Source organism: Echeneis naucrates, chromosome 24 (genome assembly GCF_900963305.1).
Source record: "Echeneis naucrates chromosome 24, fEcheNa1.1, whole genome shotgun sequence".
Classification (NCBI taxonomy): domain Eukaryota; kingdom Metazoa; phylum Chordata; class Actinopteri; order Carangiformes; family Echeneidae; genus Echeneis; species Echeneis naucrates.
In genome coordinates this window covers 3059411-3087009 of record NC_042534.1, presented here as the reverse complement: position 1 = coordinate 3087009, position 27599 = coordinate 3059411, and the positions used below count along the sequence as shown (strand labels likewise).

The window sequence follows — 27599 nt, the reverse complement described above, 5'->3', positions numbered from 1 at the left end:
AACTCACTTTAACGAGTCTGAAGACAAATTCAGCTCTTCTGAAAGTGGTTTCACTGATGTTGTTGTATTTTGTGTTTCATATTTAATGTACAAAAGCCATCTCGACCATCATCAGCAGAATTTCCTCCAAAAAACTGCCTTTCCGAGGCCTGGTTGAGCCGCAGTCCTGCATCATGGAGGCGGTCCAACACAGCAGAGAGCCAAGGTGGCGCGCTGCCGTTTCCAAAGTGACTGATCTCCTCCTTGTTTTTTTTGTTTTGTTTGTTTTCTCCACTCTGTGATGACGATGCCTAACTTTGGAGGGCCTGGCACTGAGCAGTCTCCTCCTGCTGATGTGTGTGTTTGGATGCTGTACCAATGAAAACACATATACCGTACAAACACACGTGTATGCAGATTAGCAGCGAGGACAGATGAGTCATGGGCTGAAACATGGCTTTGGGCAAAGAGCAGAGGAAGGAGAATCCTGACCAAAGAGCAAACACAAGCATGAATGTTTTTTTTTTTTTTCCATCACAAACTCTCCACTGAAATCAGAAAATTTAGAGTAAACACAAGAAACTTGTGCGACAAAAAAAGTACCAGACTCTAAAACTCACACCAAACGTCAAACTATCACTGCTCCCTAACAACAAACCTTCGCCCTCCTGCGTGTCCTATCTATCTAATATCTAACTAGGCCAGTGAGCAGAAAAAGAAAAATATTATTACAGTTCGTCCTCAGTTGTGATTTCAGGCCTGCTGTTTTCCACCTGCCCACCAGATGCCCTCTGGCTGCCCCACCTGCTCCAGTCAACTTTTCCCACCATTCCCGATCCCCTGAAGCCGAGCACCCACCTGTTCCTGCTCTCTCATCACCCAGCTGTCCGTATCAGCCTTCCTCCTGATTCCCGCTCCCGTTGTCTGAACCTGCCGGTGAGCTCCAGTGACACTACGGAGGCCAAACACACATCAGCACGTGAACTTTTGGTTGAATTATAGAATGTTTGTTGTTTGAGTGCTTAAAGAAAAATTTGAGGTGAATACTGAAAGAAACCAAATACTGGTGGGCGGTCCTGACTGCTATAAAGTGACATCACTGCAACTGAAGTGAAGTTGTTAAATTTGACACTGCACTAAAAATGGTGTCTGTACTGCGTGTATAGTTACAGATATCAGAAAACACACACATCTTAATTTCAGCAGTTTTTAATGGTATATTTGTCTGCAAAAGGTTTAATAAGCAAACTGCATCAGTTCCAAAGCATACAAACAACGTACATTTTCAGGTGCTGACACAGAGCTGAGCAAAGACAGCAAATGTTTCACTGGATTCACGTTTCTTCTATATGAGTGCTGGTAGTTTTGGGTGAACGTGGCCTCCATTGTTCACACTCTGAGTGGTCGATAAGACAAGAAAAGCTCTATTCCAGTGCAGTCCATTGACCGTTCTGCAAAACTAAAGGAGTGTTTAATTCCTGCAGCACCAGCTGAGCTAAAAATCATCACATTTCTTAACAAGAACAGATGATGAAATCTGTGGTGCATTGATGTAAGTGCGTTTGTCATTTCTCTGGAATAATCAGCAGAAATATGAACTGAATTCTGAGAATTACTGGAGCTCCCGTGAGTTTTTTTTATCAGATGGACCTTAATGCGCCGTGAAAATACAATAAACAGTAATATTTTAAACCCTGAAGTACTGCATCCCTAAGCACCCCCAAGCAGAAAAATAACTCCTTTGGATCATCATTGCACAGATTATAAGATGGTTCTCGGCTGCTGTTGGAGATTTAAACCTTTGCCTTGATTCCCATTGGACAGGAGACTCCGGTCCCGCTCAGGCCGCAGTACCCGTCGGGGTTTTTGCTCAGGTATTGTTGGTGGTAATCCTCAGCGTAGTAGAACGGCTTGGCTGCAACAATTTCTGTTGTGATCGGACCGAAACCTTCCTCCGTTAGAACCTGGAGGAAGCAGCAACAAAGACACGCGGTCACCACACAGAGAAGCGTTTGTGTTGCCTATACACATACACATTCACAGCAGAGTCAGTCGGTGATGACAAACTCTTCTCCGTGTGTTAGAAATTACTCAACCAGATGGTGTGTGGGTAAATTAAAAGACAAAGAGACATTGTGCACATGAAAAGACAAACACATTTACGAAACTTTCATCCCTGATGGAGGATGGAACGTATTATTTTTTAGCACGTGCATATGCGTGTTTAAAGCAGAGCTTCTGATTTGATAAATTAGATTCAACATTTGCAACGGTGCAAGTGTTCATCCATGGATGAGGCAGTCTTAATATCATCTTCTAAACAATCATCTTGAAGACTGAATTTGCTGTTTTTATCATATTCTCTTTTCTCAGTTGCAACAAATGACAGTGTAAAGTCCAGTGAATCACAACATGACTGTCGACGACTATGCAAAAATAAACATTCAACGCACAACAGTCAAAGATTTCAAACCGTTCTAAAAGTAGATGTGTGGTAAACATGGCAGAACGTGTGATGGCATCATGCTGCAGAGATGCAGGTTTATTTTTATATCTAAACTTGCACTTGCAGTTGAAGCGAACCTCCCAGGGAAACACTAAAAAGTTCTCTGCTTATTTTTAGCACTAAAACAATCAGACCTAAAGCTCTGCTGGGTAATTTCACACATTGGTGCTTCTAATAGTTTGTGAGAGGTTAATTGTTAGAAAACCGTTTTAGCTTCATTGACGTCAGCGTTCGGAAGTTTTTGAAGAGGATGTCAGCAAACCAACCGGGAGGCTCTGCGGCGCTTTTATAGCAGAAATACCGAAGAGACACTGAGACTAAAGATGTAGCGTCGGCAGGTTGAGCCTCTAATGGACAGAGAGTTTGCTCCCCGCTGTTTGATTCATCAGTTCCTGTAAAGATTTCCCACCATGACTGTACTGACACCACAGTTTAATTTGACTAAGTAGGGTGGAGGTGGACCGCAGCAGTTAGAGCACGAATCCCTTCTTTTTGCTGCAGCTGCACTTTCTCATTCAGGCTGGACACATTTTTACATACAGGCGCCATTTTCATTTATATAATACCCTTCAAAGGCAAAGAACGAAGAAAGAGGAGCGTTTTTCAGAAGACAGACCAGACAAAGCAACTTAAAATAGAACATAATCAGGTAAAATAAAAATAGTGCAACACAAACACAAAATAATAAATAGCCCTAAAAACATTATGCTGTGGGGCCTTGATTTAGGACAGATTAGAGTTCTTTCAGTAAGACTTTGTGGATTGTACAAATTGCTGGTGCGTAACCTTCTGAACAAAAACAAACTTGTGCCTGAGGGCTTTGGGTGCTCGGAGGGTTTATTATCATTTCAACCATTTAGGCTTAAAACATTTTTTTGGAATATTTACAAATCAAAACTCTTTGACACACAACTTGTCCCCGCTGTCATCTTGAGTAACGCGCTTTCCTGCCCAGCATGCAGACGCCTGCAGCACTTTCACGTAACTTTTACAGTCAACAAGGTGTTTCTGTGAAAAAACAAGACAAGGGAGTGCACAGTTTCATTGTTCAGTCCATCTGGACGTCCGATGACTGTGGCTGCCACTCACAGTTCATGGGAACACAGAGCCAATGAGATTTAAAGAGGCACCATCAGCCACAGAGGAAATACCAAACGTTCTCCTGATAAGATGGTGTCAGTGGTGTCAATAATAGCAGTTGCGACTCTGAAGCACGAAGCTGTTGACTTCTCAGCTCCAAAGTGAGTCGCCTGGACCGAGTCCAGTGCAGATACAGAACCGCGGGGTCAATCGGGCCCCGTTTCATGCTGCAGAAACACAAGAACAACCACGAACAAAGCAACGCTGTGCAGCAGAAAATGAACTTCAATGTGTCAGAACAGGACAGAAATGTTGGGGATGTACAGGCTCAACTCTGCTCTGGTCCATCCAGGTTTTATCTCACACACCACACGACTCAATCCGGTTTATTTCAACCTGAGTTGAATCTGTCACATCAAGGCGCTCCTGAATTACATCACCTTTGACCTTTAGGGTTTAAAATGTCAGCACTTTGTTCATCCTAGTTTGAGTTCACGTTACGCCCCTCTGAGGGCTGCACAGCACGACACCTCTACGACATCAGCCCCGAAAGCCCGAGCAGAGCTGGGGGGGGGGGGGGGGGGGAGAACACATGGTGTCGAAACGTGACCTTCGAACATTCACTTCAGCTCATTCTTAAATGTTGCTTAAGAAATTCACTCCTGGCGTTAATGAGGTTTTCACATGCACAAGAATGGGAAGATGGACCAACACGAAGAACATAAAACATCCAGAAAAACAGCTGAACACGTCTAACATGTTTTTCTAGGTCGGCGCTGAAAACTGCTGTAGCAGCCTATCTTTAAGTCAGCAGGGGATTTTACTCTATAACCATTTTGGCGGACTATTCCTTTAACATGATGAGTCCACACATGATTATACCAAACCAAAATGGCTGCATCCTCCATTGTACTGGTCTAATGGCATCCTCAACCTCCTCCCCGTCTTGTCAGTGTTTCAGTGTGTGTCTGTTTGGACCAGTCCTTCTGCCGTGTTAGCAGCCTGCTATAAATGCATAATTCACATCCATTAATTTGCATGTCAGAGAAGTAGATTGCTCATTTGGAATGCAAATACCTTGACTGCTCTGGTAAAGCAGAGAAACGTGAACGCCACTGATAAGCACCCACGAGACAGAGAGAGGAACAAGGAAAGAAAAAAAATGGATTGGAAAAAAGGTGAAGTTGGCACGTTAGAGAGCACGAGAGATGGAAAATAGAGAGAGAAGTGAAATAAAGGAAAAGCGGCTGTTTGGTGTTCAGGAGAAGATACATGAACCTTCATGAAAAGGAAACTGAGCCAGAAAGGTGTATCAGGAGAGGGGGAGAGATGCCAGAACAATGAGCATACACTGCTTTAGCACCTACAGAGTGAGCACACATTATTACATAAAGCAAGCGCACACACACACACACACACACTGTTTCCACTTCCACCTGCCATTTTAGACGCAGTGCACACCCTAATGATGGGTAGGAGGCAGGAGAAGAAAAGGGAGGCTCCTTTCATGCTGCAGACAACTGCCAGCCGCCTGCAAGGTAATTATCTGCAGTGCTGTTGTACCTTACACGCACACACACACACACAGAGCAACACAGACACACACATACATACACATACACACCAAATTCCCCAATCACTCTCTGTGTGTGAACAATACAATCAAGCCAGGCGGCGAAGCGAACATAGTCAGTGCCCTGACTCCAAATTAAACACACTATTCTCTCTTTTTCACCTTCCTGTGTGTCTTCATCTCCTCTCCTCACCTGAACTTTCCCTCCCTCCTCCTTCACTTCTTTCTACATTTCTTTATGTTGGCGTGGATGAAATGTGGCTGGAAAAGATGAAGACTCTGAGGATTAGCTTGGATATTAATAAGTATTCAGGAAGTGTCTATGTAGGCGTGCCCTGGGAAAATCCTCCGTGCTGTGATGAATTTTACATTTTCAGTTTATTGGGAAAGAACAAGGACAACAGGGCATCTGAGCGTGAGCCGCCACGGTCATCGCAAATGCAGAGACAAAGAGAAGGAGGGATAAAAAAAAAAGGCTTCATCGACAAGAAAGACTCCACCCAAGATTTTTGGGAGCATAAACTCATTAATATTTTAACGATGGGACTGCACAAGAGAAGTCAGTGAGTGGAGGTGCCTCTACTCTCAACGGAGAAAAAACTGAAAACGAAACGCAGAGGGGGAAAATGTCTCGTCTTCTCTGCTCGGATTCAGGTTTTAACTTTGGATACAGACGACCTCAGAGCAGATATAATGATAAGAACATAAAAAAAAACATAACGAGATCTGAAGCCTAACAGTCAATGTGTGTGCGTGTGTGTGTGTGTGTGTGTGTGTGTGTTAGTTTTGCAACTAAAGCGATTTTTGTGGAGGACAGATTTAAGGCCCAGATGGTTTGGCATGGAGTGTGTTTGCTATAGGCCAACTTCTCACACACTCACTCACACACACACACACACACACACAGATGGGAGAGGGAGGGGGAGGCAATCTGGTGAGAAAAAAAAAAAAAAACAAGAGAGGAAACAAAACCTAGAGAGAGATTTTAGACACGGTGGTTCAATGAGGAGACTATCTGTGCAGCCACTCGTCTGTCCACAGGATGAGAACCGCAGTTTAAAGACGGATCGAGATGATGAGCATCTGTCCATCTATGGCCAGAATGGGCAGAAGCTTCTGGCCAGAACTAATCAAAGACACACACACACACACACACATATCCACTGCGTAAAAAAAACTAAAATGTCAATCGTTGCTTTTCTATTGGCAGCTGCAGCAATTTGATCCTCTCTGAAACCAAAAGAGAGTGCAGTTTGTTTTTTTAAAGAGATTGTATGTACATAGACAACAATGCTCACAATGCTTCACTTTACAATACATGACTGCTGGCAGGACGGCACAATACTGAACGTCACTGGCTTTGTTGCGTAACTCAGTGGAAGTTTGTCTTTCGGCTTCTCCCAGAAAAAAACATTTAACAGCGTTAAATAATGCAAATGAGCAGGCGGCAGCAGCAGAGAGGTTAAAAGAAAACACTAAAAAATAACAGATGTCTCTGAGCTGAGGAAGTTGAGATTGTCAACGTCAACATTAAATTTCACTGAAGGTGATGATGTTTGTTGATGTTTGTTGTTGACGCGCTGAATTTTGACCAAAGGACAGATTCAGTCATTTTACCAGAACCAGTAGTTCATACTTTGTGTACAAAGTTGGTAAAATAATTTTTTTCTCAGTTTTAAAAACATTCAATTCAATAATTGTCTTTGCCACAGTAGTAAAATTGAACTTAGTGGGGATATACTGTGTGGCTGTCTGAAACGTTTCATTTCACAATCAAAAATACCAAAATTCAACAGTTATTGCAGCACGTTCAAAAGTTTGGTTATTTTTATACAGATTTTTCTTTTTTTCACTTCTTCCCATCAGATTTCCAGTTATGTTCAGTCTCCTGTGTCGCTGTTCCTAAAATCTCTAATACTTATATGATACTTCAGGATCACTCTTAATCTGTATGGAGTTTCTTTCCTTCTCCACCGCTGAGCTAACTTTTTCTGCTTCTACAGAGAAAAAGAGAAATTCAGAAGAGGCCGACTCGTCTGTGTATGTGCCTCATTTATTTATTTTCTGCTGAAGTCCAGCGGACATTTTTTTCTGTATGTTTCAATAACAAATCTGATGAGTTACTGAAATGAGGTGAGAAAAGTAGCATTAGTTGCTAGGTAACAGGCATAAAAGTTGATAGATGATATTGGATTGAGTGTTTAGAATTAAGCAGGAAGCGGTGAGATGAGTTATTTCGTGAAGTTGGTTCTCATTTTGTTTCTGTCACACCAAATTGAAAAAAAAAAAAAAAGATTTATTATACAGACTTCTATGTTTCCTGTTTCAAAAACGGGACGTTTCTTTTTCTGGATTTTGCTGCTGAGGCTCTAAGAGACGAATCCTGCTGGTTTTAGAGCAAAAAGGAGCGATTAACGCGAAGAAGAAACGTGGGGAAAAAAAGAGAAGACCGGACTCAAATAGAATAGAATTTAAAAGAATCGAAGAACAGAATAGAGTAACCTCTTCCTTCCAGTTTCCATGGCAACAAGCCCTGTTGGTGGGATGGTGGTGCAGAAGTCTCAGCAGGAGACAGTTCAAGAGAGCGAGTGTGTGAACATCTTTTGTGTGTGTGTGTGTTTGTGTTCACTTCAGAAAAGCATATTGGTGAATACAACGAATGCTCCTCGTACACAGACACATTATATTCCTGCTTTCATCTGCTGCTGCGAAAGCTGTTTCTGATACAGACTGAAGGGAAGCGGGGCAAGCAGCAGCAGAGAGGGATGCTGGGAAACTGAGTCAGAGGAAGGAAAGACAGATGAACAGCTCAAAGGCAGAGAGGATGATGAAGCATTGATGGTTCTGTACCTTCTGGTATTGATCTTTGGAGGCCAGAGCTTCCTGGAGTTGCTGCTCTGTGTAAGTGTAGATGGCAGAGCGGTACGATGTCCCAACATCGTTCCCCTGACGCATCCCTGTGCAGATATACAGAAATAAAACGTGAGCGTTCAGATTCTAGGATCTGAGCTGAGATGAGGCGGCTCCGTCCTGGCACAGCGAGCATCACGTCATCTGAAAGCAACAGCTGACAGCATTTCCAAAAATATGACTCATCTTGGCAGAACTGAACACTAAATTTTTATTTATTTATTTGCTTTGGGTTTTTTTTCGTTTTTTTTTTTTTCAGTGTGATCTGGTCATCTCATTATGATGTCTATGGCAGATTGTCGACCACGTTAGCTCAAAGGTTTTAGCCGTATCTGCGTGTGTCGCCTGATCCCACAGTTCAGTCAAAAGAAAAATATTTTTTGGTACAAATCCTAACGATTTTGGCAGCCTTGAGATTTAGATCAAAGTCCTCGACTCAAACTACTGACAGATCACAACTGTAATACTTAACAAATAAAATAATGAATGTTTATCTCACAGCTTAGCATTTTCTTTTTCTGATCTTCATTCTTCATGTTGCCTGTTTACTCTGTTCCACGTGGAACCAGGACTGATAATGACTTCAGCTGTCTCAGCTGTCTCAACATGTAACATGCACAGACTGTGCACGAAAATGGACGGACTGATAATGAACAAGTGACCCAGACGCTGTTTAAAAAAGTTAAATGTTTCTGGTAGAAACTTCAAGGATGCTTCAAACCATCAAGATGAAAAAAATATTTTACTTTCTAAAAGATTTTTTAAACCAATTTTGAAGCTTCCTTTCCTTCCAGGAGGCCCTCTTTGTTTTGATTCAGAAACCGAGCCGCAACTCGGGGAGAGCTAAATCTCAAAAAATATAAATTATAATTTAACCCATAGGATGATTTTCATCCCCTATGGGACTCAAATATGTGCTAAAACAGGTACAAACTGGAGCTAATGGCTGCTGCTGAGAAGATGGCTAAAGACAACTTGCTAACAAGCTGTTGTTAGGATTCAGTGTCATGTAAAGTTAAACCCAAGCTGAGATTGAGGCTGAAAAAAGTTCAATCCATCAAACCGAGTCTTTAATTTGCATTGAATTCAGTAAAAACTTCCTTTAAGTTGAACTTAGCATGTTTATACCCCATAGTGGGAAAGAATAACAACATGTTCTCTACACTTTTCTAACACCCAACTAGTTTTCTGGTGTGTAATGAGCATCGCTGCCTCGCCGCCTGCAAAGCAGCGGACCGTTTATCTCGTTCTCCTACAGATTTCCCTCAAGGGTGCTATAAAAAAACCACGACTTGAGGTAAAATACTTAGATTTACTATGCGGCAAACAACAACAACTTTAGAGACACCAGTAAACTTCAGGTTAATGAAACTTGGTCTGTCACTGAAATCGTTCCTCCTGCCTCCTATCAGTGAAGGATTTCCTGAAGTTGTGCGTGACGGTGTACCTTGAGTCGGGTCGTGACTTTCCCAGAAAACCTTGAGCAGGTTGGGGAAGCTGATCTGGTCTGGATGGAAGACAGCTCTCACCACCTCAGTGTGGCCGGTCCTCCCTGCAAGACATCTTCAATTTATAAATGGTTCTTCTTCCTACTTGATTTATTTTCTCAGTAAAGGTTTTCCTTTTGAGTTTAAAGTCTCAGGCTGTAGTTTCAGTTTTTCTCAAATACTACATGATGTTAATTTTCTCGATGACGCTCCTCCTCAGCTCCACCTTCTCCTCCAAAGATGGTTTCCTTCTGGTTTCAAACCAAGACAGCGACGGCCAATTTACACAATCAAGTTCATGATACTTGAGTTTTTTTAGAATTGATTGTGGATATAAATTCACAGTTTTTGCACTTAAAAAGCTTCCCCCTTCTGAAAAGAAAGCTTAAATTCATTCCAATGCTAATTGTAGCGCTAACAAACGATGACTCCTGCAGATGGACAGAAAGCAGCTGGTGTTGGTAATGAGCATGACTCATTAGGCTGCACCTCATCATGCCCCCCTCATTTCTCCCCCTACTTTCCCTCTTATCGCTCTCCCTGTCTTATTACTTTTTTAATATCAGGAGTTATGGATTCCTATGCTAGATATTGGCGAACAGAGACAAAGCAGCGGTCGATATTAAATTAATACTTCGCCCGGCCTATCTCGGAGGAATAAATTCATCTTGGGCAGGATGAGAAATAAAGTGTTGGTTGAAAGTAGGATGGAAAATAAAGCTGCAGAGAGCCTCTGCCCACTTAATGTACATTTAACTGAAAAAAGTATTTTTCATTCTCATTATGTCATTATTTTAGTTGAATGTCAATCGTTAACCACAGAAGGTTTAATTGTTAGTTGCTAAAGTTTAAGAATAATCTGGAAGTTTGATGACGTTTAAAAATGTAAACCCACTGATATGACACTGGAGCTTTACTTTACTGATGCAAATACATGTTTCATTTTTTCTTAGGGAAATACAATAAAATAATTACCTGTGATCGCCTTTACATTTTTTATTATAACAATAAGGACTGCACACATAAGTTAAAATGTCCAAGAGCATATTTTTGAGGGGTCAAGTGTGTTTAAGGTGAAATGTGTCTAATAGACCATAAATACTGCGCGGATTACAAGCAAAGAAAAATATTTGTTTGGTACAAGATGAAGCAAAAATAACATCCTATTTGTTGTAATGTTTCTAGCCACATCACAACCACATAAACCTCAAAAATTGCTGTTTCTGTCTTGTCTTCCTGTTATTTGATGGCTGTATGCACAGCACTGGCATAGAATTACTGTATTAATGTTTCAGCAAACAGCTGCCAGTAACAGATTCAGCAGGCGTGTTACTGACCATCTTATTGCTCTGTTTTGCTCTCCACCATCTATAAACTGCTACAATCTCATATTCTTCATATGAAAATATTTATTGTTGCAGCTTTATTAAAAGTGTTAAATGTTGCACAAGCTGCCAAAAAGGAACTTGGTCTGAATAAATTCTGTCAAAACTGTCGTATCTCTGAAGAAGTAAAGGATGAATGTGATTGTTCTGGATGTTGACTGTGGGACATTTGTGCACACGGCTTTCATCCAATAACAAAAGTCAGCAGCCTTAATTCTTTCTTGAACTAACACACCCAACATCCTGTTGACGGTTACAACTGACTAAACATTCCCTCCCTACAGGCCGTCAGGCGTCTCCATCCAAACCTTCGCAGGGCGCTGAACAAGGCAACAAATTTTCACCCCTCTGATCTCGTTGGACCTTCGTGCTCCAAACGAGCCGAACGCTGCAGCGTTTTAGTCCTTCAACCACTGAGAGTCAAACACAAGAACTCTTTCTCTGTGGAGAAAGCCAAGAGTGAGACGCAGACAGCAGGTCTGGAAATGAGGAAAAAGGTGTCTTTAAACTTTGTAATACAGGTTAGGTTTTGTTTTTTGTTTTTTTTTCTCTTGAAAGGAAATCATGCAAATTTCATAACCGCATCTTGAACCCAAATTGAACCAAGTGTAAATATTTAACCAACAATGAATATTCAGATCAGTCGTTTGTTTCTGTCTCTGGTGGAGATGTGAAGGTGTGAGGAGCACTTCAATTATCCAAGCACACTTTTTTCAACGCTCTGCCAAGACGCTGTGCTAATTAAAAAAAACACATCCAGCAGTTCAAACCAGGTTCACATCTAGTTCTTGTAACTAAATGTGTTTTTTTTTTTTTTTTTTTTTTAGAGACGGTGACAGCAGGGGGGTTAGAACTTCATCTGTGTGCTGGTTTGGAATGAAGTCTAATCAGTGTGTAAAATCATAAAGGGAAAAGGGAATATCTTGTTGAATATGTAGATGACAAGTGAATGTGCATTAAAAGAATCCACAGGATAGTCAAAATGTGTTTGTGTCATAAACGTGTGCAGTTAACAGACAGTCTTCACATAAACTACGACAAAATGAGAGAGAAAGATTTAAGGAGATAGAAAGTTAGAAAATGTCTGATCAGAAAGCTTCTTGGTGGTAAAAATCTGTGTGATTACAGCGTTTTCTCCATTTTTTCCCTCTTGAAGACAAAGATTGATTGAGTCAGTGTGTTGGGCTTCTTCTACAGCCCGTCGCATCAATCGTTGCACTTAAGTCCTATTCTTTATTTCCCAAAACGCTTGTTTTTCTACATTTATGAAGCAGATTCAGGAGAAAGCAAATTCTTTTTCCCCGAATCGAAATACTCTCCCCATTTTTTTTTCCAAATTACAAAATGTTTTGTTTTGTTGTCACCAATTTTGATTTTGTTGTGTTTCATTTAATACCGTTCACATTTTCCAATAAAACTATAAAAAAAGAAATGAAATTCCACCTGCTGCCTCCAACGTTCATGTGGTTGATTGTGACGCTGCACACGCAGCAACGGAGACATTTCCTGTCAATCAATCACCCAAACTCTTCAGCCTGTTTGACAGACATTTGTTTTCACTGTACCTCCCGAGTGTGTGAAAGAATACGAAGTTAGAGAGACGGGCGGTGATGGACTCGTTACCGGCTGAGAGGTCGTACACACACCAGCACAGTCTGCTCAGAGCGGTCAGGCCTAATAGCGGCCTAATCCGCGCCCCGGTATAATACGGCCTGGGGGAAAATGAGTCACTCTTCTGTTTATGTGCGTCGTACGCTACTGTATGGGTGTGTGTCGGCTACCTGTGCAGACTTCCTTGTAGGTGGGGTTGGGTGTGTATCCTCCAGAATAGCCCACTTGGGTGGAATAAACCCCTTTTTGTCTCCACAACTTCCTCTCTGCTCCCCAGAAACAGCCCATGCCTTCAAGACAGGAAAAACAAAAACTGCGTCACAAAAAGAAAAAAGAAAAACGGCTGTCTTTGCTTAAGCACATTAAAGGAGCTCAGATTCATGTCATAATTTTATTTAATTCTCAAACTGAATTCTGTTAAATCACCGTTCCTCATTACTGCCTGTTAAGTGAGACCAACTAGACAGAAAGGTTTAACGCAACTGAAATCAAGTTTGTTAGCAGAGAAAAGAGGTATCACCTCAAAGGAAACGCTTCCATGGCAAAGAACAATAAATAACAATCTACTACAAAATAAACATAAACACTATATTGCTCTATAATTTTAATTTGCATGCAAAAAGTGAGAAATCCCAGAAAGGTTAAAAAAAATTTGAGCTCAAATTACAGCCGAATATTGTGACTCATTTACTAAACTCCCCGTTGAATACGGTGAAACAGAGAATATTGGAGAGCAGATGCTTGTATCCTTCTTCTCTCTATAAGAAATATTTGCTTTTGAAAATGCAGTTTGGTGCAGGTTACCCTAAAAAAAGAAACAAATAAATGTGGGCATTATTTCCTGAGTCACTGATTAGTTACTTCCCTCACAGAACACAGATATGAAGACGTCTTATCTGTCCAAAGCAAACGTCACACATTCAGTATTGCTTTCCTAATGTGATATCAAATTTGTTAGAATTACGCAGTAAAGAAAAGACAGTGCAGCAGATGTTGACTGAGACTCAATCAAACTACGAGAGTTTCCTTCTGCATTTAATTCACCAGAGAAACTGTCGCATACGTGCAGCGTTTTGACCCACGAACACTCACCAAACATGACCATCTCTGTCCCGTCAGGGAACGGGGGAGTGGTCTTGTTGCCGTTCACGTCGTGCTTGTCTGCAGGAGAAAGTGAGAAAGAGACAGAAGTAATGAACATTAAGAATAAAGCAGATATTTTTACAAATGACTTTTTGCTAAATTCTCTCTCTGCACTGTTCAGTCTAAACATATTCTAATGATCGCAGGTGTGGCGTCAAATTTGGCTCTTTGACATCATCCATAATAAGAGAATCACCATAGATGTGTCTGACGAAGGACTATTTATTCTGTTTATTGTTTACTTTCTGACTAGATGCATCTAAAAGTATACAGTTGAAGGTTTTGAGAGATGATTTTTTCTGGGACAAAAAAGCAGTTTGGTGAAATTTCAGTTTTATACCATCGTTGGATTGTCGAACTCAGATGGCTGCACTGCCAAAAGAATACAAACTACAGTCCTGAATTCACATGAGAGGTAAGTGCACGTGCGCACACACACACACACACACACACACACACACACACACAGTGACCCACTTAAACAGTTGAGAGCAGCTCTGCATAATTTCATAGCAGCTGCATTCACTCCAATCAGCAGAGAGCCAGAGGTGCATGAGGACCATTTGAGGCCACCCTGCCACCTGGTTGAGCTAACACACATCAGTGTTAGGATGCTTTGGGGCTGTGTGTGTGTGCGTGTGTGTGTGTGTCTGAGTGAGTGAGTGATTGTGTGTAAGTGTGCAGATGGCTTGCTGTACAACGCTGTGGGGGGAGGGAGATAGAATAAAATAAATGGAATGGGGCAGAGGAGGACAAGGAAGAACCCAACATCTGGCTCCTCCCCCCATTACATTCTCCCCTTTATTACACACACACACACACACACACACACACACACACACACACACACACACACACACACACACACACACACACACACACACCATCTTCATGCATGGAAGCATAATCATCACGAGAGGCAGTGTGCCCATACACAAAATCAGCCAGATAGACAGTGCCAACCAATCATCAAAAAAATATTTATCATCAGTCTGACAACAAGTTGATTTCATCATCATCATCATCATCATCATCTTCATCTTCCTCTGAACTCTGAGGGAGGAACATTCGGAGGAAACAGCTTCAGTCCCCTCACAGACCTGTTAATGTAGCCTCCATCATACAGTAACACTGTCCGCAGGAGGAAGAGATGTCCACTTCATTTGGTCAAAAGAAATGTTAAAATGAGCAAAATCCTTCAATTCAATACATTTTTCAACATTTCTTTGAGATTCATTTTAAAGCTCAATCTCTTTACACACTCAAAAGTATCCATGTTTATAAACAGGCAGTCATTCATTCATTCATTCTACATCGATCGATGAGGCTTCTTCCCGATCTTGAAAGTAGTTGAAGAAAAGTTAAAATCAATTAAAGAAAAACAATGATGAGAAAATCAGTACAGGAAAAATGTTTCTTTTTTTTTTTATATCTATTTTCATGATAAATGGCTCCATAATGGCCATAATATCATTAACTGTGACACAGCTGCAGGTCTTTGCTGTGTCAGTTTTCACACACCAACAAACAACTTTGACTTTAAAGGATGAACGCTGACTAAGAGCAATTCAAGCCTGATGAAAATCGGCACAAACCGAGCTTCACCTCAACAAGCGTCGGCCGTCAACAACATGAACGTCTCTGTGATCTTAAATGACAATTAAAGATCCTCCATCTTGATACTGGTACAGATACGCTGCCTCCTCCTTCTGCCTCCTCTCACATTATCTTCTGTGTCTTAGTAATGGCTGCCTTCAGGGACAAGCGAAGGCATGTTCATTACTGGCTACACACAAACACACATAGATACATGCACACAGACACACGCAAACACACAATCACGCAGAGAGATAAACAATTTAAATGTAAATGTCAGTGGGGGAAGACAATACATCCAGACAGAATACTAATGAGTGTAACTGCTGTGTGTGTGTGTGTGTGTGTGTGTGTGTGTGTGTGCGTGTGTGTTTGTGTGTGTCTGTGTGTACAGGGAACAAAATAAAAAACAAAAGCTGGTAGCAGAAGATGCAAATCAGCAGTCTGTCATCTGTTTCCTACTGTACCTCTTAACACATGTATGTTCTGAAATACACACACCTCAGTAAGATAATGACTGTTGACAAACACACACAGGACGCACAACCACACACTCCTGAAGGGCTGTCCCGTGGGGACCCGTCACTGACTTGGTGCATTCCTCATCCCTGCTCTCTAACTTCGACCAAGTCTAAACCCTAAAGCAGACTTCCTGTTTTCAGACCCTCAGAAAAAATGAACGCTGTGAGCGTGAAGCCTAATTAGTAATGGATCTTTTTTTTTTTTATCAAATTCTTGCCGAGGTTTTGTCTAAGAGACACCTCCCCCTCCTTCCCCCATCAGCCTCACCTTTAATGATCACTGTTGGCTTTTTGTTCTTTTTAAACTTCACTCAGCGCTTTCATTACAGGAAGACAATTCATTTTACATTTCTTTACAGGGAGATATTTTCATTTATAAAGACTAAAGATGTTTTCAAACTTCACTGTTGCTGATTCCAAGTGATATTTTGTTATGTGAAATGATGAATTAATTCTAGTCCTGCTCTGAATTCATTACTTTCCAGCATGGTGATTAAAAAATAGAGAGAACTGATAAACTCCTGAACCTGTGTTGAGTACTGATAAGAAAATAAACCTGACTATCACCTCGGGTCACCTGATTTATCTAACCAGGATCCCTCACGGGCCTCGGACCCAACAGAACCATCAAAAAGGTCTTCACGGGCCTGAATGCAGGCTCAGCTTTTGTTTCCAAGCTCATCCTGGTGCACTTGTGTCTTTCAATTCATCCGTAGATGGAAGCCGGAGCCATTCCCAGCTGACGCTAAACTAAACCGCGGCGAGATCGCCAGACAAATAATCAACCTAAACGTGCACGTCTTGGGCTTGTGAGAACACGCAACCACCGCCCCCCCCCCCCCCCCCCCCCCACACACACACACACACAACCTCATCCAAACACGCAACCAGAAAAATTACACAAGTGAAATAAAAATATGAAAAGAAAAACTGTGATGAGACCGATGAGGCTAAAATGAGGGATAAATAATTTCCCAAACACAAGAAAGCGAGAGATATAAAATTAATAACACTACAATATTCATTAATATTCCACAGTTATCTGTTCCTTCACACACACACACACACACACATACGTTTTATTCTGTATATACAGCAGCATTTTTCTGGAGAGTAATTATTTCGAGCAGCGCTCCTTTGAAATGCCTGTTCTCGTGGTTGCCTTTATCTCGCTGGGAATGATAACAACGCTTCTTGTTGATTAATTGAATTCATATTCTTTTGTGAGGTCAAACACAACTGTGTGTGTGTGTGTGTGTATGTGTGGGACTCACAGGATTGTTTAACCTTGCATTAGCATTCTGAGCAGACCAAAGTCGTAGAAATTCTGGAGGATGCGCACTTGAAAAATAAAAAACATGTGTCGTGCCACACAACTGCCACTTCTGCTAAAATACTCTGTATTACACACACATTTAGACTTTAGGAGGACGGTTAAGACAGTAAAATCTGCCACTTATATAGAGAAAGATTTATTTTTCTCTCCATGAGCAGAATTTTTTGTTTGTTTCAACTGCAAAAACCAGTTTGCGACTATTTGTATTGGCGGCTAATTTTCTTTTATTTGGCAGTAAAGAGCGGTGAACGAGGTTAGAAAACACTTCAGGATCCTTCACATAAAACAGCAAACCACTTCATTTCAGGCGCACTTTGTGTGTGTGTGTGTGTGTGTGTGTGTGTGTGTGACTAACCAGCATGCCTCCCAGTCTACTCTCTAGCTCCCTAAATCCTGTCACAATAATAAGCCTGATCACAGAACAGGCCTTTATCCATGGTGACATCTGTGACACACAAACACACGCACGCACGCACACACACACACACACACACACACACACACACACACACACACACAAGACCATTAGTGCTGCTCTATTTCAGCTCAGGCCGACGTGTGTGAAGGCAGGCAGAATTTCTCCAGAATGAGCCAATCACAGACTCAGCGCACTTTCATTGTTTCCTTCAGGACTTTTTGATTTTCTGCAGAGAAACAATAAGAAACAAAACACGCAGAGACGCAGACAAATAAAGAGGTCAGCACTGAATTCTGTCATAGACGAAATCTACAAATCGTCACGGTTTAGACTCTGAATTTGCATCGTAAACATTGATTATCGGCCCAAAGAGACGTCTCTGCCAGGAAGAGATAAACCAGAAGTCTCCACATCAGATTGCACGCAGAGTGCTGAGTCAGACTCCATCACTGGCTCTTTCATCTATTTTTGGACGGAGCCGCCATGATCCAGGTTACTTCTGTGAATGTCCACGACTGAGGGAGTGATGGCCGGCGTGTTTTCTCCTTTCCATGTCGCCCTCACAAAATGAGTCAGTCAGGACGGATCTCCGCTGCTTCCGATTGAGAAAAGTTTTCACAGTCACTAAGACACCGAGACACATGGCTCAGTTAAGTGGCAGCCATTTTAATTATCAAATATTTCCTGTTTCTGCCTCCTCACAAACGGCACCAATCCATTATTTTGTCATGAACCTGGTTTTAACCGTTATTTTGAACTGACACGACTTTGGCCTGTGCGAAAATCATCTTTCATCTTTTGTCATTTTATAATTTCTACCAAATTCTTTTTTACATCCTTGAGGCCTAATTGATGACGGAAATGCTTGCTGGATGCATTAATAGATATATATTCATAACGTTTAACAACCTAACATTCACTCCTAAAGTTTGATTCACATTCTATTTGACACGTTCTGCTGTTGAAAGTCAAAACGAGTAAAAATCAGCGGCACGCTTTCCTACATCTCTTCCTCTAGCTGAGTTCGGAGAGGCCGAGGCCTCCCATTGCTGCCTGAGACCGGGAGAGGAGCCACGACCTGGGCTTAACGCTCGGGACTCCCCCCTTCTCCTCCCCCTGGAGCTCCAGACCTGACAGTGATGGATGAACACTGCAGCTAATGTCTGGCTTGGGGAGATTGGAGAGTCTGCACACACACACACACACACACACACACACACAAAAAGATTGCCTCAACTGAGCTGCAATTAAATCTACAAAGTAACCTCCCCCCACTCTGTCCTCCTCTCTCTCTGATTGCCTGGTTTCTTCATCCTCCTCATGCTCCTCCTTTTCTGTACCATCCTCCCTTTACATCTCCCTCCTCCGCCCATCCCTCCATCCGTTCATTTCTCCCGAGCCTCTCAATCAGCTGCTCTGATTGCCATCGTCATTTTTATTACTGCGCATCATTACAGCCATCAGCATTATCCTTACTTGTTCTGCTGCTCTTCTCACAACACAGACCGTCTCGAGGCAGCCGCGTCTACGCGCAATAAATGAATTTGTTGATAGGTCAGAAACTATTCTGACAATCGTGAAGTTGAACATGTACTGGTTACGCTAAAATATGACAGTGATCTCAATGCCTTTGGATTTTTGACTGCTGGTCAGAAGAAAACAAAAAACAAAACGGGATTTGACTCAGTATGGGCTGAAAATAATCATCAGATGAATCAGAGGCCATCAGCTGCAGCTGCAGTTACTGCATTCATCCAAAACGTACCCAGAATCCAGAAGTGAATCAATATTATAGCAGTATTTTAAATATATATTTTAATCCTACTCTAAGAAAATGCTTTGTGAAACCCTAATATGAGGTTTTGTGAGAGTGTGTGTGTGTGTTCCCTGTGGATTTCACTCGATCAATCACTCCAAGCCATTAACAGTGAGACAGTGTGTGGTCTGAGGGTTGGGGGAAGGAAATAGGACTTAATGCACTTTGCACTTAAAAGATGGACTGATTGGACCCTTTCAGACGTGGATTCTGTGAAATTGCTGGTTACGACTTGACTGCTTGTAAAGGAAAAAAAAAAAAAAAACTGCTTTGGGGGATTCACAGTAAAGTCATGTAGTTCTGAGGTGCTCAGCTTCTGTGATATTTAGCATCAGACATACGAGACGAGCCTGTGAATTGTGTTTAATATACAAACAAGCCAGGAGACTGTATCACAACATGTCTATGGGCTTTTATTAGCATCAATATATACGTGAGCGCTCCTCATCACATTAATTTCCCCTCTCTTGTAAAAAGCCAAATAGCTCCTTTGTTTAATGCTTACAACTCCTGCCAGACCAGTAAAAAGCGGTTATGGGGCACCCTGTCGCGCAGCACGTGCAGCAGGTACCACAGAAGTTTAGTCCTAACTGCAGTGGCCTATGGAGAGCCCATTTTAAGCGTTGATACAAACAGTGTTGGATTTAAGAGCCAAATAAATGTCACTGTATGCAGATTTGGAAGCTCAAAGCTGTATGAATCTCATTACTGCCCCCCCCCTCATTAATCACGACGTTAATGCAGAAAATGTGTTGGCAAAAAGCTCTTTACATCCGACAGCAGCAGAGAAACATTAATATTTCTGAGTTGTATCTGAAGGTATTGACAGCGGTTTTGGATGTAACGCCTGCTGATTCGGAGCAGGAGACTATACAAGACAATAAATCTGCAGTAAAACCAAAACGACGGAGAAATGAAGCAAGAAAAGAGCGAAGCTCACTCAGAATCCTTTTTCCAGAATTATTCATCTGGAAGCTGCGGAGCATCTTTTCCCAACAGCACGTCCTGTGCCACAAATATTAAGAAAATGTTTGTTTTTTTTAGATAGAATTGTCTATTAAATATTGAAGTTTTCAGTGACCTGTAATAAACACCATTTCCCAGAAGTCCCAGACATTCATGGGCCTAACTGCTTATTTTGAACCACGGCGTTTTCACTTGTTCCTCCTTCGGTCGTCCGCTGCACTCACACCGTCATTTTGTCCATCAAGGTTATCAGAGACTGTGTAAACAACAAAGAGCCCCGCTGATGGAATCATAGACAGACACACGGTCGTTCGTTCATTCATTCGTTCGCCGACATCCTTCTGTGTTGTCGTGGTAACGGCTGTGACAAGGGTAGATGGAGAGGAGAGAGCCAGCCTGAACCCGATAACCCTGCACGGTCATTTAGCACGTGTCAGAGATGTGATGGACAACATCAGCCTCACCTGGACCCACCTGATCTCTGAATGCGATATGTAGCCAAAAGTATGTGGACAAAAGCGTTAGCGTGATTACTGATGCTCTCAGTGTAAAACAATGAGCTCTGCCCAACACAGTCAACTGCGATTTACTTCAGGAACTTCATTTTGATGCATAAGAATGAAGATTTTCCTTAAGTGGAACTGAAGTGTCAAGCTCAAACTACAAAAAGCTTCAAAAGTGTAAAAACGTTAACCATCTTAACTAAAGGTCTTTAATCTAACGCCTAACAAAGCACGTCTTCACTGTGAATGGCTGTTTGAAGCACATGGTTTGTATCTATTGAAATAAGGGGGGCAGACAAGCAGCTGCTATCATTTCCATTTTTATGACGACAGTGATTAATTATTCAATCCATCCCTGAATCCTTCAGTTGTCACAAACATTGATAAATGGCTGTCTTTAAACGGGCTGATTCATCAGAGCCGTGAAAACACACAGATGTTCCATTAACAACAATATGAGAGAAAGAATACCACATCATCACATCTGAGACGCTGCCGCAAACAAATGTTTGGTGTTTGTTACTGTATACTCCATATATCCAAGAACTGACTGATTACCGAGATTAACCGAGATTTTGTTTTTTTGTCTTTCACTCTGAGCGACTCCTGCGTTTTGCTTGCAAACACAAAAAATAAAAAGAAATATGTCCACTTTATCTTCAGCAGCTAGAGCTGAGCGGATATTTGGTCAGTGATGCTCTCAGCTCACAGCCTGCAGTGCCAAGAAATGACTTGTCTTATAAATAAACCTGATTTCTTCATATCACGTCCCTATAATGACTCCTGATATTTTTATCAGCCTGAAATTTTTATTTTCAATATTCTCCATCAAAACGACAAGTCCTGTGACAGCGAGCTGCAGGAAGAATGATTTATATCCACAAGTACACCTGCTAATTAAGAGAGTCGCACACGGCAGCTGTTGGATGTCTGCACACATCTGCATTAGGCCGTGGTGAGGAAGACATTACCTTCTTCATTAGCTCTTTCTTTTGCTTATTTCCATCTAGACAGGGAAGTGGAGGATGATCAGAGAGCAGCTGACAACATCTAGTAACACTCGGGTAACAAACGAGGGAATGTTTACGTCATTAACTGTCCCTCGAGTTTGTATGTTGGGCGCAACCCTGATTTCCTGAAAGTGGAGGTGAGGATCTGTGCTCCTTCCTGACGGTGGCCATGCCCTGATGCATAAACTGCTTTTTTGCAGGTGACAGTGTCACAAATGTTCGAATGGTTTCCATATTTTGCAGACAAAGCAATTCCTTCAGAGAAGTTCAGCCCAACTGAAAGCATTTTCATTAATTTGTGTAAGACACCAAAGATTCATATCGTCCACCACTTTTTGCTTAATTTGCCCACAAAAAGGGCCAGAAAGTGTCAGTAAAAGCTTTTGCCCATTTCTCCAGAACATCTAGATCCTTCGACTTCCAGCAGTTTACTGTAGGTTGAAAGAATGTATTAAAAGTAACAACAAAGGAGCAGATTCTCTGGCTGTGGAAATGGAATTACTTAATGACTAAATACTGGCTGCGAAGCGCAACTTCTCAGCTTTCTCAGATGGAGCAAACATTCGCGAAATTACGGTAATTTGAAGTGCAGTTACCGGCACACTCGGTGTAAAGGTGTTAAACAAAGTTGGCTATCTAAGAGAAAATTAGAAATCAAACTTCTTCAAACTTCAGAGAGGAGAAACTCCTCCAGTGCCTGAGGGGAGCCAACTGAAACGCCCCAGAAGAGCCCCTAAATGGACTTTAAGGCGAGACTGTTGAACCTTAACTCCAAAAGTTCCAGATGGAAAAAACCAAGACCAAAAAATCCTGACAATCCAGTGGTTTATATTTCGTTTTGACGACTCTGGCCTCACTCAGGCTGCTTTGAGATCCTTCGTGTCCTCCAAAAACACCAAACAACCAGATAAATGAAAAACGTACCCGACTTTTCGTCTCATAAAAAAATGTTTCGCACTCGAGACTTTCCGCAAAACCACTAAACCTTAATTCAAGTCTTCTAGACAAATGGCCCAACAAGCATGAATACACAGACCTTGCATGGTGCAGGCTTGGCCTTCCTGTGGTTACTAGTGGACTCGTTGGAAGTCAAACATCCGTCTTTATCTGGTTCAATCAAATTGTTTGGCTGTCCAGACAAAAAATACAAATACAGTATTCTCTTTGTTACCTTTAAAATTGTGGGTCAGCTCATGTGATATTGTGGTCACGTAACATTGAGTCTCCGAAACCTGGTCGGGTCCAAATCGCTCCAATGCGGAATTTCATTTAAAAGGAGAAAATCGCTCGTTTTGTTTGTATTTTTGATTTCCACAGCGCGTTCCGAAGCAGAGTTTTCCGTCGGTTGGAAGTACTTTTTCCCCTCTCTTGTCCTTTTCGGAGTCGAGGCAGAGCTTGTCCCCATCCACCAGCACCACGACCATGCCTGGACATTTTTTGATTTCCTCTGGCGCTGCAGCCCTGAGCCAGACAGACAAAGGAGCGGAAGCCCTGCCAAGTCTCTCCACTCCAGGCTTGGCTTTTTCCTCTCCTCCCTGCTCCCTTGCTCTTTCGTCGTCTCTCTCAACTGTGGCAGCGTTCCCGAGAAGCTTTGGCGATACTCCAGCATGTCTGCCACACCGTCTCAACCCTTGCATCCATCCCGATCGTCCTTTCGCGGTGGACCCCCACCCTCCTAACCCCTCCACACCCACATCCTCCTTCCCTCGGTCCAACCCACTCCACTCATGCCAAAATATGAAACACACACAAACTAAATCTTAAAGAAAATCACTCAGACGTTTCATTCTCACCGTTTCTCTCTCCGTCTTTTCAACGTTCAACCAAATACCACAGAGTCAGGATCCTCAACGTGTTCACCACACAACCCTTACAGCTTGTTTCATTCCTCTTCCTCTTTATAATGTTAAAGGGCAGTGTGTGTCTGTGTGTGTGTGCGTTTGAGTGCACAAGTGTGTGTGTGTCTTGGGTCTTTTGTTCAGTGCCAGTGCAGATCTATTCATCATGTGCCAAGACTCAGTGCCCTCACTTGTAGTGAAGAGGGTCCAGGTTGGTGCCAATCGCCCCGACTGCCAACTTAGTGCTGTTTACACACACAGAAAACTCTCCGACTCCCTCTCACACACACATGAACACACTTTTATCTTCACCATTTGCATGTTTGGACTGACACTTTCAGAATAAATAAATAAATCAACAGCTGTATTGATTATGGATGTGCACTTTTGGTTGGATAAATCATTAAACATCACCATCATCTCCAGCAAGCACAAAGAAAAGTCATTTAAACTAGTTCCTAATATTTTATTGATAAGTGATGGCTCTTAACTGGTGCGTCCTAAATGTTAGTAGCTGTAACAAAGCTGTGACTATCTGGGCTGTGGACACATGCTGTAAAAAAGTAAGTTATTCAGTGAGACGTGGGACATCCTAAATCCAAAGTTCCCTTTAATCAATCTAATAAAAGCCAATACTGATAATTATGAAGTGATGTTCTTAATATCAGATATTTATTGCCTTATTCATTCAGTACTATCCTTCATGATTATAGTGATAAGTCTTCATTTAAAAGTGATAATGCAAATGATCGTAAAACTGTTAAAGACATCATTAAAAGTTTTTTCCTGATGGGTAAAAAAATTGTCTGATATAATGAAGGACAGCCTGATAAGTTACATCACTGAACTGAGCTAAGTTTGACTGATTTAACCGATTAGGCCTGAATTTTCCAATTTGTGACTTCTCCTGATCTGTTTGGCTCGTTCGGCAGCGCATGTACATCACACATTCAACAGACAGGAAGCAAACGGGGAAAACACAATCTACCAACAAAACCCGGGCTGAAAGACATTCAAGGGAGATTTACAGTCAGCATGTCTGTTGCTTCTTCATTTCATCATCTTTAAACCAGTCCATCAGGTTGAGGTGTTTTTGGTTTTTACCAAAAAAAAAAAACAAGCAGACTGAATTCATTGTCTGTATCAAAGCATGGATTTTAAGGAGAAGCAGCTCTAACCAAGGTCTACAATTAAAGCTTCCTAATGAATCAAATTCCTAATTTCTAATTAGACTAACTATTTATTTCCTTTCTCTCGTTTCCATTTTCATTTTCTTTTGAATTCAAATTTAATGCATTCTTAATGCATTTTTTGTGCCTCTGAAAAGCAACTTTAAACGGCCGTGTTTTCATTGTGTTTATAAAAGCCACTTTAATATCATTCTAATGTCGTGCTCTTAATGTACGCCTCAGTGAAGCGAAGCGTTGTCTTGTCTCTGAATGGTGCTACTTAGATCTGGCCTGCCTCCTCAGAGCGGGACACACCAGACCAATTAACTGTTGTCTCGCTGCCAAGAAGACACACTACAGGACATCTTAGGATGTTGAGACAACATATATTACTACATAATATTTGTTTATCCTTAAACACTTAAACACAATCTCTTTAACTTTCAGTAAGTGTCTGATCATTGTTCCTAAGAAAATATCAGATAGCAAAATCCAACTATCATGTTCTTCATAAAATAAAACAAGAATCTTGTCGTTGCCATTTTTTGCACTCATATTTTCACTAGATATAATAATTTATTGAGCTGATGAATGATTTGAACTGAAAGTCTTTACTGTGATTGTGGATTTATGATTTGAAGGTAAGAGTGAGCTTGGATTGGTTTTACAGGTTGTCACACATTAACAACATGACTTGTTGTTTTACGTATAATTAAAAGATTAGTTTGTTAAACTACTACTACAACTACTTTGTTAAACCTTTGAGTGAAGAAGGAGTCTCGTCAGGTTGGCACAGATTAAAGCAAATAAGCTCAAATCATGCTTTTCTCTTCCTCCTGATCTGTAAGACCTTGGTTACCCCGAGGAACAGATCAGGAAAGTGTCTCCTAATGTCCACTCTAAATCAGGACGACGTGTAAACAGTTACCCGTTTAGTCTAACACCATTATGGTGGGTGAAGGTCATAATGACCTGGGACCAAAAGTGACACCTACCTCACTCTTAGGTAAACAGATATGCTGAGTGGTCAGGGCGTATGAGGTCACACTCTGGTTTGTCCTTTCCTCTCTCTGTCCCATTTCTGCTCCCTCCTTTTGAATGATAAAGGTCTAAACAGAAAAATGCTGCAGTGTGTCCTGTACTGAGAGGCGCTCCCTCTGTCTCCTCCCCACATGTCACCTTCATAAGAGACTTTTGTATGATCATAATCATTATTATAGCTGATCTACATCTATCACCTTCATCTTTAGCTTTCCAGGCTTTTATTTTGAAGGGCTGGGTATTTGTATTGAATCAGCAGGTAGAAAAAAGTTAAAATAAAAGTTTGTTGTTGTGATAATGACATCAGTCGCTGTGACACTGTGTGTGTATTGGTTAATGTGATGAACACACAGATTATTATTATTATTATTATTATTATTATTATTATTATTATTACTGAAACACACACTAACTGCAGCTTTATTGGCTGATTTCTCTTATATTTTCCATATTTATGGAAATCAATGAATACATTGGCACACTGTGCATGGAACTGGCTGTGAGCTCCAACAGTTAATATTAACAGTAAATAAATTCAAATTTCGGTTTATTTTCCTTTTTATCAGGAGACAAACTTCACCTGAAGTTAGCAGCTGGTGCTAAAAGCTAACAATCCCTTTAAATTACGTCACTTCTTGTTTTAAAACTGAAACTGTTGCTGATCTGTGAGCAAAACATCGAGCACAAAATAAAAAGGACAAACCCAGCAAACAAACACAAAACGGGTTATTTGTCTCTCTGTCTGAAAGTTACGTGAAGGGCAGCTAGCATGCTAATGCTAACCGGAGCTCCGCGACTCTTACCGGACACTTTGAGGCCGTCGGTCCGCCCGGGAAGCGCCGATTCCGGGGTCGGCATCTGGGTTTTGGCCGCCATGTCCCCCATCCGGCTGCTGACAAAATGACGCCAAACCAGTCGGAGCCTGGAGGAGGAAACCATCAACACCGAGGCAGACTCACTCCTGAAGCCCGGAGACGGTTAGCTCTCTTCGGTTGGCCGGACTTTTGCGTTAGCAGCGGAGTTGCGTAATGTCCCTGAACGTTACACAACGTGTAATGTCCCTGAACGTTACACAACACAAACACAAACACAACAACTTTTATATAAACTATTTAATATTATAAACAACATTTCTAATACTACCAGTACCACTATAGTTGACATAGATGATGACTGCTGTCTCTATTATGAAAACAAACACTTAGATAATTTCACTTTGCAGATGATTACAGATTGGATTTTAAAGTAATTTGTGCTGTGGAAATGTTTCAGGAAGTAAAGAGCTTAAATTGTGAATACCTGCATGTAGTTGTGTTTATTGATTAATTTTTCTTCACAGCTGGCTTCATATAAAGTGTGATGAACTCGACTTTCGACCGGCTCAGCTCCAGATGGAGTCCGTGAAGCTGAGACCAGGTCTCTGTCTTTGGGCCGAGGACTCTTTTTGTGAGTCTTCATGACTCTGGCTGTATTTTTGAGTTTGTTGTCCTGCTGCCAAAAGAATCTGGGAGCAGTTAGACCCCGGCGTGATGGAATTATGTGAGAGACCAGAATCTAAAGTACATAAAAGTTGAGCTTCGTGAGCTTCGTGTCTTTTTAAAGCAATTTCCGTGACAGATCATTGCTGTCTGTGGGTGTTTTGATTGGATTGCTCTTAACGGTGAGACGGATGCTTTTGGATTCATGCTCCACTCACATTTGTATTCAACAG

At 41.6% G+C, this 27599-nt stretch overlaps 1 protein-coding gene across 1 annotated transcript; it reads right to left on the bottom strand.

Moving 5' to 3' along the window:
* Positions 1-1158: 1158 nt before the first annotated feature.
* On the bottom strand, positions 1159-26922 carry msraa (methionine sulfoxide reductase Aa). The gene is made up of 6 exons (XM_029496960.1): positions 26692-26922; positions 13624-13692; positions 12702-12821; positions 9496-9600; positions 7989-8095; positions 1159-1943 (listed from the first exon to the last, which is right to left on the bottom strand). The coding sequence occupies exons 1-6, from the start codon at positions 26825-26827 to the stop codon at positions 1773-1775; spliced, it is 708 nt and encodes a 235-aa protein (XP_029352820.1). The 5' UTR covers positions 26828-26922; the 3' UTR covers positions 1159-1772.
* Between the last annotated feature and the right edge of the window lie 677 nt (positions 26923-27599).